General features: G+C 41.4%; 1 protein-coding gene across 1 annotated transcript in view; it reads right to left on the minus strand.

Moving 5' to 3' along the window:
* FAAH (fatty acid amide hydrolase) overlaps positions 1–16,657 on the minus strand; it is a 32,088-nt gene that overhangs the window by 7,189 nt on the left and 8,242 nt on the right. Inside the window, exons 8-14 of the mRNA XM_006899014.1 lie at positions 16,392–16,517; positions 15,648–15,745; positions 15,290–15,389; positions 14,764–14,807; positions 13,788–13,827; positions 13,289–13,397; positions 1,553–1,698 (exon numbers count right to left, since the gene is read on the minus strand). Coding sequence (XP_006899076.1) covers positions 1,553–1,698; positions 13,289–13,397; positions 13,788–13,827; positions 14,764–14,807; positions 15,290–15,389; positions 15,648–15,745; positions 16,392–16,517 — 663 coding nt within the window. The remainder of the gene's footprint in view (positions 1–1,552; positions 1,699–13,288; positions 13,398–13,787; positions 13,828–14,763; positions 14,808–15,289; positions 15,390–15,647; positions 15,746–16,391; positions 16,518–16,657) is intronic.

Below are 16,657 nucleotides of genomic sequence, written 5' to 3' on the forward strand. Positions count from 1 at the left end.
TCTGCGCTCCGCCCTGAGGGCTAGCCCTAGGACATACATCAGTCTAAAAAGTCCAGCCAGCATTAAGACAGAGTTGTCCTGTACCTCAGAGTTCCAAGCCTTCTCAGAAATCAGTGAGGCCTGAAACCATTGTTCAGACTTTGCCTACAATTCTCAAGGGTTAAGGTGTAAAACTTGCTCCCTATTGATCAGTTTTGATTCTGTAAAGAAATTAGTTTTATTTTCTCAGTAGGGGAAGTTATATGCAGGTCCAAAGCCTGGATCTAGTGTCCTTCCTGATTATGCTGGTTACACTTCTGCAGTGAAGAGTAAGCTTTGTGTCTTGACCCCAAACCTGGGCCCAAAAGCGTGAGGTGCAGTCTGAGTTCTTACCATGAAATCAAAGCATACTTTTAAAAATTCAAATATTGAGGCTGAGGGGAGATGAATTAAAATATGTTTCCATTGCATTATGATACCATACAAACCTTTATTTTGCCTTTGCCCCTGGAGCCAGACCACCTGTCTTTAAACTCTTTGAACACTTCCTGTCCAGGTGGTTGTGTGGCCTTGACCAAGTCTCTTAACCTCTCTGAGCCTCTGTTTTCTCATTTACCTACCTCACAATTGAATATATATGTGTAATTAATATATATCATTAATAAATATAATTATATACACACATATATATAAAACACACTTTCAAATAGCTCCTGGAATATAGAGTGTAGTCATATCTCAAGGTATGTTAGATAATATCACTACTGTTATTTTCTCAGAATTCAGGTCAGTAGTTCCACTGGAGAACTCTAAAATGAAAGTTAATTTTTGGAGAAAATAGTGTTACTTAATGTCTGACTCAGACATGCTTACTTCTCAGAGTCAGGTTCCTTGTCCACTCTAACCAAAAAATTGTTGTTCTTTTAGAATGCAGTTAAAAATGTATAGGACAAACTTCCTTTTATGAACCTCTGAATTTATGTTATGGTAAAAATAAAACCTGCAAAAGTTGAAAGCTGTATAAGGCACAAGCCTATCAGAGAAGGGAAATCTCAGATATTTTCCACCAAAACAAGCAAAAGAGAAGTGGTAAGACTGCACTTTGTCAAAGGCAGAAAACTTCTGAGACTCAGAAAAACAGATCAGTTCAGTCAGGTCCTGTCTCTCACAGGTTAGTAGCAATTATTGAATACTTTTTACATACAAAGTCTTGGGCTAGTTGCTTCATTTTTCTGATTTAATGTTTAGTGCAACATTGGCATTATTTCCATTTTCCTGACAAAGAAAATGATGCCAATAGAGAAGCTGTGTTGTGTCCAGTGTCTCAGAAAACTAGCCAGGAACCTCTGCCATTTTAAGGTAATTTTTCTCTACAGAGGTGCCAAATGTCAATGATTTTTCAAGGTGCTCCCCTCTGACAAGGACAGGGACTGATGTAGAGATTAAATGCTGTGACCTCAGGAATGAGGCTGAAACTGTAGCAAGTCAAACCTTAGAAATGACTACCCTCAATCCTGACCTGCTCCAGTTATATTTGAGCCCCAGAGGAAGCCGAATTAAGAAAGAAACTGACCTTCCGGAAATTTTTGTCATTTTCATCTCCATAGTAGCCCTTGTAATATTCTAGCTCCTCTTCGTCATGTGATGTCACGGTGGTGACAGGCACTACGCCCACAGGGAAGTTCAGCAGATTGTACAGTGATGTATAGGAGGTGGCATCTGCAAGGAAAAACTGCATAAATTCAGAAACTCTCTGTAGCTCAGGTTAGGAAGAGGCATGTTTGAGCGCCTCCTGTCAGTCCTTCTTAAACTTCAGGCTTCTCAGCTTGACCTAACTGGTTCCTTCTTGTCAAACGTATTGCCTAACCAGCCTCAGTTTCCCAGAAGGTGGAGAGGAGAGAATGATTGTTACTGAATCCTTACTCAGTGTCAGACAGGCTGGGCTCTTTACAATGCTAATTCCTTTCATTCTCTGTACCTCTGTGAGGTGAGGTTTACTATTCATTCCCTTTGTACAAAATGAAACTGGGGCACAGATCAATTAGATGACTTTTTCCAAAGCTATACAACTCATAAGTAGGAAAGGAATCTGTCAATACCCTTCAGAATACTGGACTATAAGATGGGGAGGATGTGGCTGGGGGAGTGAAATGCAATCCTGGGTTGGAATACTCTTCTGTGCTTCCATCTGTGTGCAAGGAATGAGAGTTTCAAAGAAGTGGTGATGCTGACAGGATATCAAAGCAGAGCTAGGTTGGGACATGCCTTTGACTAGCCACTGTGGAGGGACCCGGGAGAGAGAATGGACCTTCTTAAGGTCAGAGGAGAGAGTTCAGACTTAGAGTTGGGTTGGATTTCATTCTGCATTGAGAATCACCTCAGACAAGCATTTGTACTGGCCCTAGAACTCAGAGGTACGGCCCTGTTGGCTGAGATAAAGACACTTTAGAAGTAGAAGCCACAGTGAATGGTGCAACCACTATGGAAGGCAGTTTGGCGCTTTCTCAAAAAGTTGGAAATAGAAATACCATTTGACCCAGCAATTCCACTGGTGGGAATATACCCTAAAAAACCAGAACTGCCACCCAAACAGATATATGCACACCAATGTTTATTGTTGTATTGTCCACTTTAGCAAAGAGATGGAAGCAACCTTAATGCACATTAACAAATGGATAGAGAAGCTGTAGTATAGTCACATAATGAAATACTATGCAGCACTGAAAAATAAGGAACTCAGAAAATATTATAAAAAATGGGTTACCCTATAGGACATTATACTGAGTGAAATATCTCAGTCATAAAAGGACAAATACTGTATAACGTCACTGTTATAAAACAGGACTGACATCGGGGATGGGAAGAAACTAAGAAAAAAGGGGATAAATAATGAACACAGCATTTAAATAAATGAGGGAAAGAACTATCTAAAAGAAATATATGATTAGGTGTTATGTACATGACAACAGTCCAGGATAAGAGGTGCATAGCAAAGCAGACTAGGGGCAAGGGGAAGGGGGAAATTGTACAACAACGAAATAATTTTCTTAAAGAGAAAAGTGAACTGGGGGGTTGTGGAGGAAAATGCCCAACAATGAATGAATGGAAATCCAAGTTTTCAGTAAAATTGTGTTAAAATATCAATAAAAAAATTTAAAAAAAAGAAGTCACAGTGAGCATGTCAACAGTGAATGGAGCCGTAATAGAGATGACATTCTAATACATGCTATGAAAGGATGAGCCTTACAGACATAAAAGAACAAATATTGTACTACCTAATTTACATGAGATCTTAGGATAGAAAAATGCTTAGAAACATAAAGAACATTAGTGGTTATCATGGGGTTAAAGAGGGAGAAAAGGGAAGTTATTGCTTAAATGGTACAGAATTCCTTCTTAGAGTGATAAAAAAGTTTGAGAATCAAATAGTGTTGAAGGTTGTATGACATTATGAGTGTGACAGATGCCACCATATTATATACACTTGGCAGGAGTTAAAATAGCAAATTTATATTGTTCATGTGAATTGAATGAAGTACATACAACATGTATGAACTTTGAAAACATTGTTATTGTGTACTATAGAGTTGGAACCAACCCATAGCTGACCCTCCAGTGGGTTTTGAAATGTTTGACAGCATTAGACTGAGTTCAACAGGTCACAAAAGGACAAGTATTGCATGATTTTACCTCTGTGAGTTATCTAGAATGGGCAGCTGTGTAGAGATCAAGGTTTATAAATGGTCGCAAGAGGTGGGTGAGAGGGAGGGGGAAAGGAAGAATGGTTTTAGGGGGGATGGTAAACTTCTGGGAAAAACCCAAACTCACTGTCATCCTTTTGGCTGCATAGTGACCCTTTTATGGGGGGGAACATCCATGTTTCTCCCATGGAGCTGCTGGTAGAAACCAACCACTGACGTTTTGGCTAGCAGCCTGATGCTTAAGGCACCAAGGCTCCCTCAAGGAAATGGACTTGGTGGCTACGACAGTAGGTTTGAGACTGTGAAGATGGCCCAGGATCGGGATTGGGCAATCTTTCATTCCATTGTGCATAAGGTTGCTGTCATGGTTTGGCCTGTGTCTCCTCAAAACACATGTATGTAATGACAATGTCTATTAGTGTTTTGCTGACTATGCAAAGGCATTTGACTATGTGGGTCATAACAAATTATGGCACACATTGAGAAGATTGGGAATTCCAGAACACTTAACTATGTTCATATAAAATCTAGACCAACAAACTTGTCCAAATAAAGTAAGAAAACACTACATGGCTTAAAATCAAGAAGGAATTGCATCAGGCTGTATCCTTTCTCCATATGTATTCAATCTGTGTGCTGAGCAAATCACTCAATAAACAGAACATCTGAAGAGAAATATAGTATTAAGATTGAAGGAAGACTCATTAACTACCTTCATTATGCAGGAGACACAGCCTTGCTTGCCTGAAAGCAAGGACATAAAGCGCTTTCTGCAGAAGATCAAAGACTACAGCCTTCAATATAGATTACATCTTACCATCAACAAAACAAAAATCCTCACCACTGGGCCAATAGATAACATCATGATAGATGGAGAAAGGATAGAAATTGTCAACAATTTAATCTTACTTAGATCCAAAATCAATACCTTTTGTACTGGCAGTGAAGAAATCAAAAGATATGTTGCATTAGGAAAATCTGCTGTCAGGAACCTCTCCAAAGAGTTTTAAACTCCAAATGGTTTAAAGACTGATGTCTGTTAGTTTACTCTCCAAAGAGCAACAATATTAATTTAAAGACTAAGGTGAATCTGACTCAAGCCATGATCTTTTAATTACATAGGAAAGGTCAAGAACTGCTGTCTTCAATATGGATTGAAGATCATCATCAAGAAAACAGATTCTCACCACTGGGCCGATTGGTAGCATTATGATAGATGGTGGACAGATTTAGATTGTTAACAGCTTCAGTTTTCTTGGCTTCATAACCAACATTCTTGATACCAGCAGCCAGGAAATCAAAAGACTAATTATACTGGGAAAACCTGAAGAGGAACAATGTCAGTCTGGAGACTAAGGTGTGCCTGACACAGGCCATGATCTTCACAATTGCTTGTTATGTGTCAGAGAGCTGGACAATGACTAGGGATGATGTAAAGAGAATTGAAGACTTTGAGCTGTGGTGCTGGAGAAGAGTGTTGAATATACCATGGACTACCAGGAGAACAAACAGGTTTGTCCTAGAGAGGGTGAAGCCAGGCTGCTCCTTGGAGGCAAGAATGCTGAGGCTTCATCTGACATACTTTGAACTTGGTTCAAGAAGGGACCAGTCCTTGGAGAAGGAACATCATGGTTGGGAAGGTGGAGGGACAGAGAAAAAGAGGAAGACAATCGATGAGATTAATTGATTCAGTGACTGAGGTAATGAGGGTAGGTGTGTCAGAGACAGTAAAGTTGTCACAAGATAGAGCAGGTTTCAGGACTATTGTACATAGGGTCTCTATGAGTCGCAAACAATTGGACTGCACATAACAACAACCTGAAAGTAGGCAATGAATAAGATGACAAAAGAAGAATCACTGCCTTTGAGTTGTGCTATTGGAGATAAGTACTGAATATCCCATGGACTGCACAAGAACAAACAAATATGTCTTGGACAGATGCAGCCAGGGCAGTGAAACTTCATCTCACTTACTTGGGGCAAGTTGGTAAGAAGAGACAGTCCTTGGAAAAAGACATCGTGCTTAGAGAGAGAGGTCAGCTAAAGAGGAGAAGACCTCAACAGAGACTGTGGCTCAAGTATATTAGAGATGGTGGTAATGGCACAGAATAGAGCAGGGCTCAGATCCATTGTTCATCAGGTTGCCATGAATAGTAGTCAACTCAGTGGCATCTAACAACAACAATAATGATATAATGTGGAAACTATGTAATGATCCCCCATGATCCGACAAGCCAAATATTATAAAAGGATTAGCTGGTAGCCTACTGGGTAGGATTTGAACTACTTTTTGTTGTTGTTGTTGTTGTTGTTGTTGTTGTTAAGTGCCATCAGGTAGACCACAAACAATAGCAACCTTATGAAAGAGATCTGAACCTTGTCCTCTCCAGAACTATCTTCACTATCTCTGGTAAGTTCAAATATATTTAGGAGACTAGAAATCTAAACTCATGGTGTCAGCCAAAACAAAGGCAGGTGGTTCACAGCTGGAGGCTCTACCTGAGAGAGCTGGACAATCTCTTCTCATGTGACTTAACAGCTTCTGAAAACTCGCTGGAGGGTCAGCTATGAGTTGGTTCCTACCTGATGGCACATACAAACATTCAAACAGTTCTCATCTGATGTAAGGGAGGTTCTCCAGGATGTGTCCTATAACATCTTTTATCTCAAAAGAGACCTAAGAGGAGTTTAGATTTGTAGTCTCCTAAATGGATTGGAATGTATCAGAAATAGTGAAGATAGTTCAGAAGAGGACAAGGTTCAGATCCGTTTTTCATAAGGTCGCTATTTTTTGTAGTCGACTCGATGACACTTAACAACAACAAAAAGTAGTTCAAATCCACCAGTGGCTCAAAAAGAAAAAGATGAACAACCTCTTCTCATATAATTAACAGCTTTGGAAGCAGTGTCATCTATGTGTCGATTCCAACTCAATGAGTTTGAGGGATTTTTATTTTGGGGTTTTTTCTTTATCTCCTAAACTATACATAGGGAGCTCTAGTGATTAAAGTGGTTTAACTGTTAAGAGGCTGCAGTCTCCAATATGGACTGCAGCCTCCAATATGGATTGAGGCTCAATGTCAAGAAGACAAAGATTCTCACCACTGGACCAATTGGCAGCATCAGGATTGATGGTGAAGAGATTGAGATTGTACACAGCTTTAGTTTGCTTGGCTCCACAGTCAACACTCTTGGCACCAGTAGCCAGGAAATTAAAAGGCGCATTGTCATGGGAAAGTCTGCTGTTAGGGACCTCTCCAAAGTACTGAAGAGCAATGGTGTCTTTCTGGAGACTAAGGTGTGTTTGATACAGCCATGGTCTTCACAATCACTTGTTATGCATCAGAGAGCTGGACAATGACCAAGGAGGATAAAAGGAGAATTGATGCCTTTGAGCTGTGGTGCTGGAGAAGAGTATTGAGAATACCATGGACTGCTAGGAAAACAAACAGATTTGTCCTGGAAAGGGTTAAACCGGGTGGCTCCCTGGAGGCAAGGATTCTGAGGCTCCGTCTAACTTACTTCGGACATGTTGTGAGGAGAGACCGGTCCCTGGAGCAGGACATCATGCTTGGGAGGATGGAGGGACAGCGCAAGGGGAAGGCCCTCTATGAGATGGATTGATTCATTGACTAGGATAACTGGGATGGGAGTGTCAGAGACAGTGCGATTGGCACAGGACCGAGCAGAGTTTAGGGCTGTTGTACATAGGGTCGCTATGAGTCGCAAGCGACTCGACAGCACATAACAACAACAACAACATAGTGTTAAGAAGCTGCACTGCAATCCCAAGGGCACATAGCTTGAATCCACCAGCAGCTCCATGGGAGAAGGATGAGTCTGAAAACCTGCTGGAGGGTCAGCTATGGGTCAGCTCTGACTCAAAGACATTGAGGTGGTTTTATTTTGTTTGTGTGTTTTTTAATTTTATACTGGTTTATTTACAAAGTTCATATACATTGTTTTCCACACCAGATCTTTCCCATTTTAAAACATAACAATAACAAACTGTAAATAGTTCTGAGGGCCAAGTGGATAGAACTGAACCAGCAGGTGGTTTGAATCCACTATTTGCTCAACAGGACAATGATGGACAATCTCCTCCTGTGCTATTTACTGTGAAAACCCGCTGGAGGGTCAGCTAGGAGTTTGACTCGATGGCCTGTGATTGTTTTAAACTGTAAAAGGATGATTTTCTGTTTGTTAAAGCCATCCATTTGTGTTCTCTGTTATAATTGCACTAGATATCTGAAACAGCTGCTACAAGGGGGAGCCCACTTGACAGCAGCTAACAAGTTCTAAGGGGTTGTTGTTGCTGTTGTTGTTTTTAAGTACCATCGAGTCATAGACGACTCATAGCGATCTTATGAACAAAAGACCTGAACACTTGTATACCTTGGGTCGTTTCTCCAAGTTCATAGAGTTTCCGGAGGCAAGCCATTTTGGAAGTGGATATCACTCCTGTTTCCAAGCTTGTTTAAATCGGGAAGCTCCACCAAACACTGTTCACCGTGGGTAACCATTATCACATTTGACACATCAGTGTCACAGTGTTTAGAGTCACAGCAACCACGAGTTACCTCTATACAGCAATGCACAGATCAGTGCTATACCACTTAGAAGAATGTTTGACAAAAACAAACCAGGCCTGAGGGCCACAGATTAAAATCACTCACCTCGGGCTTGGTGATTAACTTTCTGTCCACTAGGCCAACAGAGCTCTCTCGTTGTTGTTGTTGTTGTTATTGTTAATTGCCGTCGAGTCCTAGACAACTCATAGCGACGAAAGACCTGAACACTTGTACACTTTGGTCATTTCTCCATGTTCATGGAGTTTCCGGAGACAAGCCATTTTGGAAGTGGATGCCACTCCTGCTTCCAAGCTTGTTCCAATCCCAACCAACAAGCTTCTGTAGAACTCGGCTCCTGCAGATAGCTTTCAAAATGAATTTTATCTAAGAGGTAGCATAGTGTTTTATGTGTTGAATCCACCAGCCACACTGGTAGAGAAGGATGTGACAATTAACTCTTGTTAAAATTTATATCCTTGGAAACCTGATAGAAGGTTTTCATGAGTTATAACTGACTCCATGTTGTTGTTAGGTGTCTTCTAGTTGAGTACGACTCATAGTGAACCTATTAACAACAGATCTGAACCCTATCCTGTCTGTGTCATCCTCATCATCTCTAACACCCTTGAACCCACTACTGCAGTCACTGTGTCAATCCATCTCATTGAAGGTCTTCAAAGAAAGTCTCTCCTAATAACACCCCCAAAGTATGTGAGATGAAGCTTTTCCTTCCTTGCCTCCAGGGAACACTCTGGCTGCACTTTCCCCAAGACACATCCATTCTTTTGGCAGTCCATGGTATATTCAGTACTCTTCTCCAACACCACAGCTCAAAGGCATCAATTCCTCTGTCATAGTATTCATCGTCCAGCTCTCAGATGCATAGAAAGTGATTAAAAAAGACTGTGGCCTGAACCAGGAGCACCTTAGTCTTCAAACTGACATCATTGTTCTCAGTAATTTAGAGAGATCTCTGACTACAGATTTTCCCAATGCAACAAGTCTCCTGATCTCTTGACTGCTTGTATCAAGAGTGTTGATTGTGAATCCAAGTAAGATGAAATAATTGAGTTTCAATCTTTTCTCCATGGCAATCTCCAAACTGATTCTATAGGAGTGTTTTGTTTTCTTTTTTCAAACACTTCATTGTATTTTCTTTATTTGAGTAAAGGCTTATAATTCATTAGTTTTCCACACAATCATTTATAGAAATAGTTTTATATCACTAAGTACCATTGATTTATGTAATTCATGAACTAGAAGGCCTAATGAACCCATTATCCATTTATCCATTAGTTTTTGCTCTCCTCTCCCTCACTTCATTGCATTTTTTAAATTTTTTTTAAATTGTATCTCTCTCATGTATATTTCACCCTGTTCCCTCCTTCCTCCTTCCTCCTTCCCCACCCTCAGATCCACTGCTCTCTTTGTATATACATACACATCTCATTGTTGTCCTGTTTTTACAATAATTGTTGTGGACAGTATTTGTTCTTATGTGTCTGAGTTAGTTCACTCAGCATAATACCTTCTAGCCTCTCCCATGTTATGTTATTTTTCAAAATCGCTACTCCTGTGTGCTGCATAATATTCCATCGTGTAAATGTACCATAATTTCTCAATGCAGTCATCTGTTGATAGACATTTCAGCTGTTTCCATGTTGTTGCTATTGTGAATAATACTGCCATGAACATCAATGTTCAAGTCTTTGTTTGCATCTCAGTTCTGTTTTCCTTGGGATGTATCCATTGCAGTGGTATTGTTGAATCATATGGAATCTCTATATTCAGTTTTTTCTGAGGAAAGGCCAAACTGCCTTCCAGAGTGGTTGTACCCTTTTACAATCCCAATAACATTGTATGAGAGTTCTAATCTCTCCACATTTATTGCTTGCTGTCCTCTTAAACTTTGCCATTGCTCCTGGGATGAGATGGTATCTCGTAGTTTTGATTTGTATCTCTCTTATTGCCAATGATTTTGAGCATTTCTTCATGTGTCTATTGGCCATCAGATGTCTTCCTCTGTGAAAGGTCTTTCCATACCTTTTGCCTGTTTTGTAATTAGGTTATCAGATTTTTTTTCCCTTGTGGAAGTCCTGTAGTATTCTCTAAACTTCCATAGACCTTTGTCTGAGATGTCATTGCTGAATGTTTTTTCCCTAGTTAGTTGGTTTTCTTTTAACCCTATTGGAAAAGAGATTTTTAAAATTTTATTTTAGCCATTGTTGCACATTTTCTTCCTCCCCCTCCTCTAGCCTATCCCACAATGAACACCTTGTTTCAAATTGTTGTCCTACATATAATGCCTAATCATATATTCCTTTCAGATAGTTCTTCCCTCATCTGTTCTAATACAGTGTTCATTATCTATCCACTCTTTCCCCATTCTCTTTCCAATGCCCCCATGTCTGTCCTATTTTATAACAGCAGTGTTATGCAGTATTTCTCCTTTTATGACTGAGATATTTCACTCAACATAATGTCCTTCGGTCACACCCATGTTGTGTAATTATTTACGAGTTCATTGTTTTTCAATGCTACATAATATCTGTTGCGTAAATGTACCAGTTTTTCTATCCATTCATTTGTTGATAGGGACTTGGGTTGCTTCTGTCTCTTTGCTGTAATAACTAATGCAGCAATAAACATGGGTGTACATACATCTGTTTCAGTTATAGCTCCAGTTTCTTTAGGGCATATTCTCAGTAGTGGAATTGCTGGGTCTAACGATATTTCTGTTTCCAACTTTTGAGAAAGTGCCAGACCACCTTTCATAGTGGCTGTACCATTTTATATTCAGCAGTGAATTAGAGTTCCAATCACTCCACAATCTCACGAGTATTTGTTTACTGCCCTGCTGAACTTTGCTGTTGTTACCCAAGGGGTGAGATGATATCTCATAATTGTTTTGATTTGCATCTCACTGCTAGCTGGGGATTTAGCATATTTCTTCATGTGTTTGTTTACCATATGAATGCCTCTTTAGTGAAGTGTCTATTCACATACTGTTCCCATTTTGTGATTGAGTTGTTTAGCTTTTTCTTGTTGAGGTGCTGGAGTATTCTATAAATTTTAGGTATAAGTCCCTTCTCAGATATGTCATTGCCAGATTTTTCCCCCCAGTCTGTGAGTTTTCTTCTTACCCTGTTGGACAAGTTTTTTGATGTGCATAGGAATTTGATTCTTAGAAGCTCCCATTCGTCTATTTTGTTCTCTCCTTACTGTAGGGTTTTCATTATGCTTGGAAGACTGTTCATGCTGTGGATTAGGGCTTCTACAGTTCTTCTTAGATTTTCCCAGATGAATTTCATAGTCTTTGGTTTTACTTCTAGGTCCCTGATCCACCTTGGTTTTGTGTATGATGTGAGGTGTGCATTTTGCTTTTAAGTTTTCTACAGATGGTTTTCTAATTTTGCCAACATCATTTGTTAAAGAGATTGCCATTTTTCCACCTAATTAACTTCGTCTCCTTGTCAAAGATCAGTTGACCATACTTGGATGAGCAGATTTCAAGGTTTTCAGTTCTATTCCATTGATCTATGGGTCTGTCATTGTACCAATACCATGCTGTTTTGACCACCACGGCTGTGTAGTAGGATTTGAGATTAGGGGTGTGACACTTCTATCTTATTTCTCTTTTTCAGTAGTGTTTTGCTTATTTGGGGACTCTTTCCATTCCAGATAAAACTGGAAGTTGCCTTTTCCATCTCATTGAAGAATGGAATTGATATCTCTGTTGGGATGGCATTGAACTTGTAGATTGCCTTTGGTAGAATTACCATTGGAAAAGGTTTTTGGTACACACAGGGACTTACTCTTTAGAAGATCCCATTCATCGATGCTATCCTCTCCTGGTGGTGCACATAGCAGGCTTTTTGTTGTTGTTGTTTTCCTTTTGGTTTAAAGTTTTGTTAAAGGAGAGCTAGTGACACATTGGTTAAGCACTTTACTGTTTAACAGTTTGACAGCCCCTCCACAGGAGAGAGACATGACAGTCAACTTCTGTAAAGACTTATAGCCTTGGAAACTAGTGGACAGTTCTGCTCTGTGCTATGGAGTTATTGTCAAATCAGAACTGACTAGACAACAGTATGTTTGGATTATTTTGATTTAAGCTTTTGTTAAATTGGAAAAAATTGAGAATGGTTAAGGTTGATGATTGAACAACATGTCACTGAACTGTGTGTGAAATAGCAAATGTTTTGTTATTTGCTTATTAACCACTTTAAAAAAGGCAGGTGGGGAAGTGGAATAGATTTGTTGAGTGAAAGAAGCCAGAGACAGAAGCCTCATAGTATATGATTCAATTTATATGAAATTCCAGAAAAGGCAAAACTGTAGAGACAGAAATCAGATCAACAGTTGCCAGGGATATAAGGTGGGGCGGGCTGCATTGCAAAGAGACATGAGGGAAATTTGGAAAAAGATGGAAATATTCTGTATTTTTATGGTAGAGAGGTTATACAACTAAAACACAAATGTATATAACATACATATACATATTTGTTAAAACTCATTAAACTATACACTTAAGAATAGTAAATGTGATGTATGCAAATTAGATTTTTATTAACTTTCTTTTTAAAGTGAATGAAAAAAGGGAGTGATTCTTAAAAGGAATGGTGTTTCTTTTGAAGATGACTAAAATATTTTAGAAATAGTGGTGATATTTGCACAACATTGTAAATATATAGGGAACTCTGGTGGCCTAGTAGTAAGGAGCTGTGCCACCATGTCAAAGGCATGTGGTTTGAATCCACCAGCTGCCCTACAGGAAAAAGATAGGCTGTTTCCTCTCATGTGATTAAACTGTCTCTGAAAACCTGCGAAGGTCAACTATGAGTTGGTTCTGACTCAATGGTACATAACAATCACAAAAAAATGCAATTGCACATTTAAAATTCTTTTTGTTATGTGAATTTTGTCTTGATAGTTAAAATTGCCAAAAAAAAAGTGAATGAAAACAGAAGCTGCAACAGGACCCAGTGGTCCTTGACTCTCCAATGTCAACCCCACCAGAATTCAAGGCTCTCTTACCTGGTGTTTTGCCAGGATAGCCTATATAGAAGGCCGGGTCCAGAGCTGGCACCAATAACACGTCTATGCCGAGGGATCTCCACCTGGCTATGAACTCTTGCTGATATTCCTGAAGAGGCAGTGGGGAGAAGGGCAGGACCACTTGGGGTTACTATTCCCAAAGTCAGGTGCTGCTAAGCAAAACCAGGTAGACCTCAGGAAGGATTCCCAAGCTATAATATTCTTGCCAAAATATCTGGAGAGGGGCAGAATCTAGGCACTAAAGAGACAGATGGGAAGTGGAGTTTCAGGCTGCAGTGATTTGGGGACAGTGTATCCAGACCCCAGGGAGATGGAGACTCTCTCTCTCTCTCTTCCCCCACCCCCTCTGTCTCTCTCCAGGTCCAGCTGGGCAGATCCTGAAGGTGGTATCGTTCTACCCACTCCTTTTCTGGCCACCCTTCACACCTGGTTTCTCACATCCCTTCTCCAGCCTCAAGGCCTCCCCAAGCACAGTTACCTCCGCTTCTGTATGCTGCTGCCATAGGTTCTTGGGTGTCCTAAAGGAATGAGGAAGAAAGTGAGAAGTCAGCAGAAGATCCTTTTTTTATACAAATGGGAAAATGGCATCAAGAGGCTTGGGTCTGGCCTCAGTGCATGTTACATACAAATCCCTGGCAGACTGAGAGCAGGCCTGTGTCTTGTCCTCAGGGCTAGGACTTCATCTGGTCAAACACCTTATACAATCAGTCACAGGAGTGACTGTGACTATAACCTGTGAGGCCCCAGGATAGTGCTCAGACCCAACAATAAATTTAACTGAATCTCGACTTCTATTCTAGCCTCTACCCCATTTTCTGGGGTTGCTATGAGCTGGGATTGACTGCCTGGCAGTCTGTTTTGTTTTGTTTTGTTTTGTTTTGTTTTAACGTCACTTAATGTTTTGCTGGCGTAATCCATAACTTGTGCTGCTTGCTCACCAAAAGACTCAGAGTCTTTGGCTGTTCAAATCCTCTCATGGCTCTAGAGGAAAAAGACAGGCCGTCTCTTCCCATTGAGATGTACAGCCTTGAAAACCCAAGGAGAGTCACTAAGCGTCAGAACCACGTCAATGGCAGTGTGTGAACCTGAATTCTGTCTATTCTCACTTAACTCCAAATCCATCTCTAGTCCCAACCCAGCCCCATTCCTAACCCCAATCAAAAATCGCCATTTATCCCTAGTGTCAGACATAATCCTAAAACCCTGATTGTTGTTGTGTACCATTGAGTCAGAACCGACACAGAGCTGGTTCTGCATTGGGTTTTCAGAGACAATAAATCGCACAGGAGGAGATTCTCATCCTTCTCTCTCAAAACCCAAATTAGATGTTAAAGTTGAAATCGCCCCGCTCTGTGAACACCAGCTCTAACCCCTGTGTCCCCCACTCAACTCTCATCTTCTTACAGAAAACCTTTGTGGATAAGGATTGGACCTGAGGAGACTTGGCCACTTACCCCACTCCACTAAACGCTTTTAAATCCTGGCTAACTCGGGGATCCTAGAAGCAAAACAGGAAGGGGAGATCAGTTTCAGAAACCACAAGGAAACAGTCAGTCTGCAGGAGAAGAATGCTTCTCAGGCACCCCAACATGGAGCTGTTCTTCAACAGCCCACAGGACTTCAGAAGCCACAAGCCCCTCCCCCTAAGTCCAGATCCTCTCAGTAATTCCCCTTTTCTCTTTCTGAAACTCCCTTCTTCTCTGGGATGTATCCTCCCTCTTCTGACTGAAGCCCCTCAGTCTCTCTTGATTTCCTAGCCTCCCTTTTAGCCTCTCATCTGTCCTGTGAATTTTAGTTGTTCTCCTCCTCTAGTTTCTCTTCTCTTAATGTGTCCCTTCTTGGGGTGTCCACCCCTTCTCTGACTGCCCCACCTTCTCTGTGAGTCCCCCTCTTCCCTTTCCCTGTCTCCTCTCTGTACCTCCTCTCCATCTGGACCTCTCACTGATCTGAGTTTCTTCCCCTCTCTGAGCCTATACTCACCTTGTACTTTAAGATCCAGGACATAAAGCGCTTGAGTAGGTTTGGCAGGCGGAGTGAGTTGATCATCGATTTTATGCTAGGGTCCACAATGTCCCCTTCTCTAAAGAACCAGGCATAAATTTGGTTCGCGAGAACCTTTCAGCCACCAGTTCACCCCCACTTCCCTCATAGACAAATCACAAAAGAGGTCAACACAAGGAAATTTACTATCTACACTCCTGAAAAGCATTCATGAGTAGGGAACTCAGTGCTTAAGGTCCAGAGCAGCCCACGGGTCCAGGACCTCACATTTAGCTCAGACCCCTCTCCCATCCTGTCTCCACCAGGCCCCTCCCCTGAGTCCCAACCAAGGACATACAGTTTCTGCAGAAGGGTGGCCCCTCCATCAGCATACAGACCCCCCATATATAGGTGCTTCATGGCATACTCTATACGAGGGATGGAAAAGGGGACGACCTAGGGACAAAGAAGCTGAGTCATGCTTGGAGCTCCTCTGACCTCACACTGTCACTCTATTCTCCTCTACATCCCAAGGGTTACTTTTTTTGCACCTCCTTCACCTCACATGACATGGAAGTTGTGCTGACCAATTTCTCCGTCAGGCCTACTCCCTCACCCACGCTCAGTAGTGCACCAGGATCACAGTTGTCTTTGTTCTCTGTGTCCTTTACTGGTTCAAGGCCTGCCAAGTGCTTAATGTGTATGAGTTCATTTCACCTTCACAGTCACCCCATCTTGTTTACATCCTGGGGACATCAATACACCCCAGAGACATCAAGAGACTGGCTCAAGATCATATAGTAGGTTTATAGCTAGCCAGCAATTTGCAAAGGAGGGTGGAATTGTTACAAGCCATGGGGTCCAAGGAGGACAGGGAGGGTTTGTGGTAGAGCACTCTCTACAGCCATTTGATGAAAGCAGCAGAGATTCAGGTTGCTCCTACCTCCATCCTACTCAGCCTTCTCCAGAAAGCTTAGAGGGAACACAGCAACCCAAACTCAGACATATCCTTCTTTCTCTCCAAGGAGGGTTGACTCAACTCAGTATTTTCTTACTAGTCCAACTTCTTCCCCTGCCACCCCACTGAGGTGAGTGAACCTACCTGGTGTCCTGCCTCCTGGAGCAGCTTGACGGTGAGCTGCACAGCCCTGGCCATACTAGGGGATGGCTGAGTGAAGCCATCTGTCTCATAGTAGCCAATTCTCAGGGGCTGAGTACTAGAGTACACCTGGAAGACACAAGAGTAGGGTGGAGTTCTGAAGAGATGTTGGGTTGTGGTTAGAGTGGCCTCACTTTAGGAGACAGACTTCTAGGCCAGGGTTTGGGTCACAATTTATGTACCAAGGGAAGAATCCTCGAAAGTCTTTC

Source organism: Elephantulus edwardii, unplaced genomic scaffold (assembly GCF_000299155.1).
Source record: "Elephantulus edwardii isolate Elephantulus edwardi_28Jun2011 unplaced genomic scaffold, EleEdw1.0 scaffold00243, whole genome shotgun sequence".
NCBI classification, from domain to species: Eukaryota; Metazoa; Chordata; class Mammalia; order Macroscelidea; family Macroscelididae; genus Elephantulus; species Elephantulus edwardii.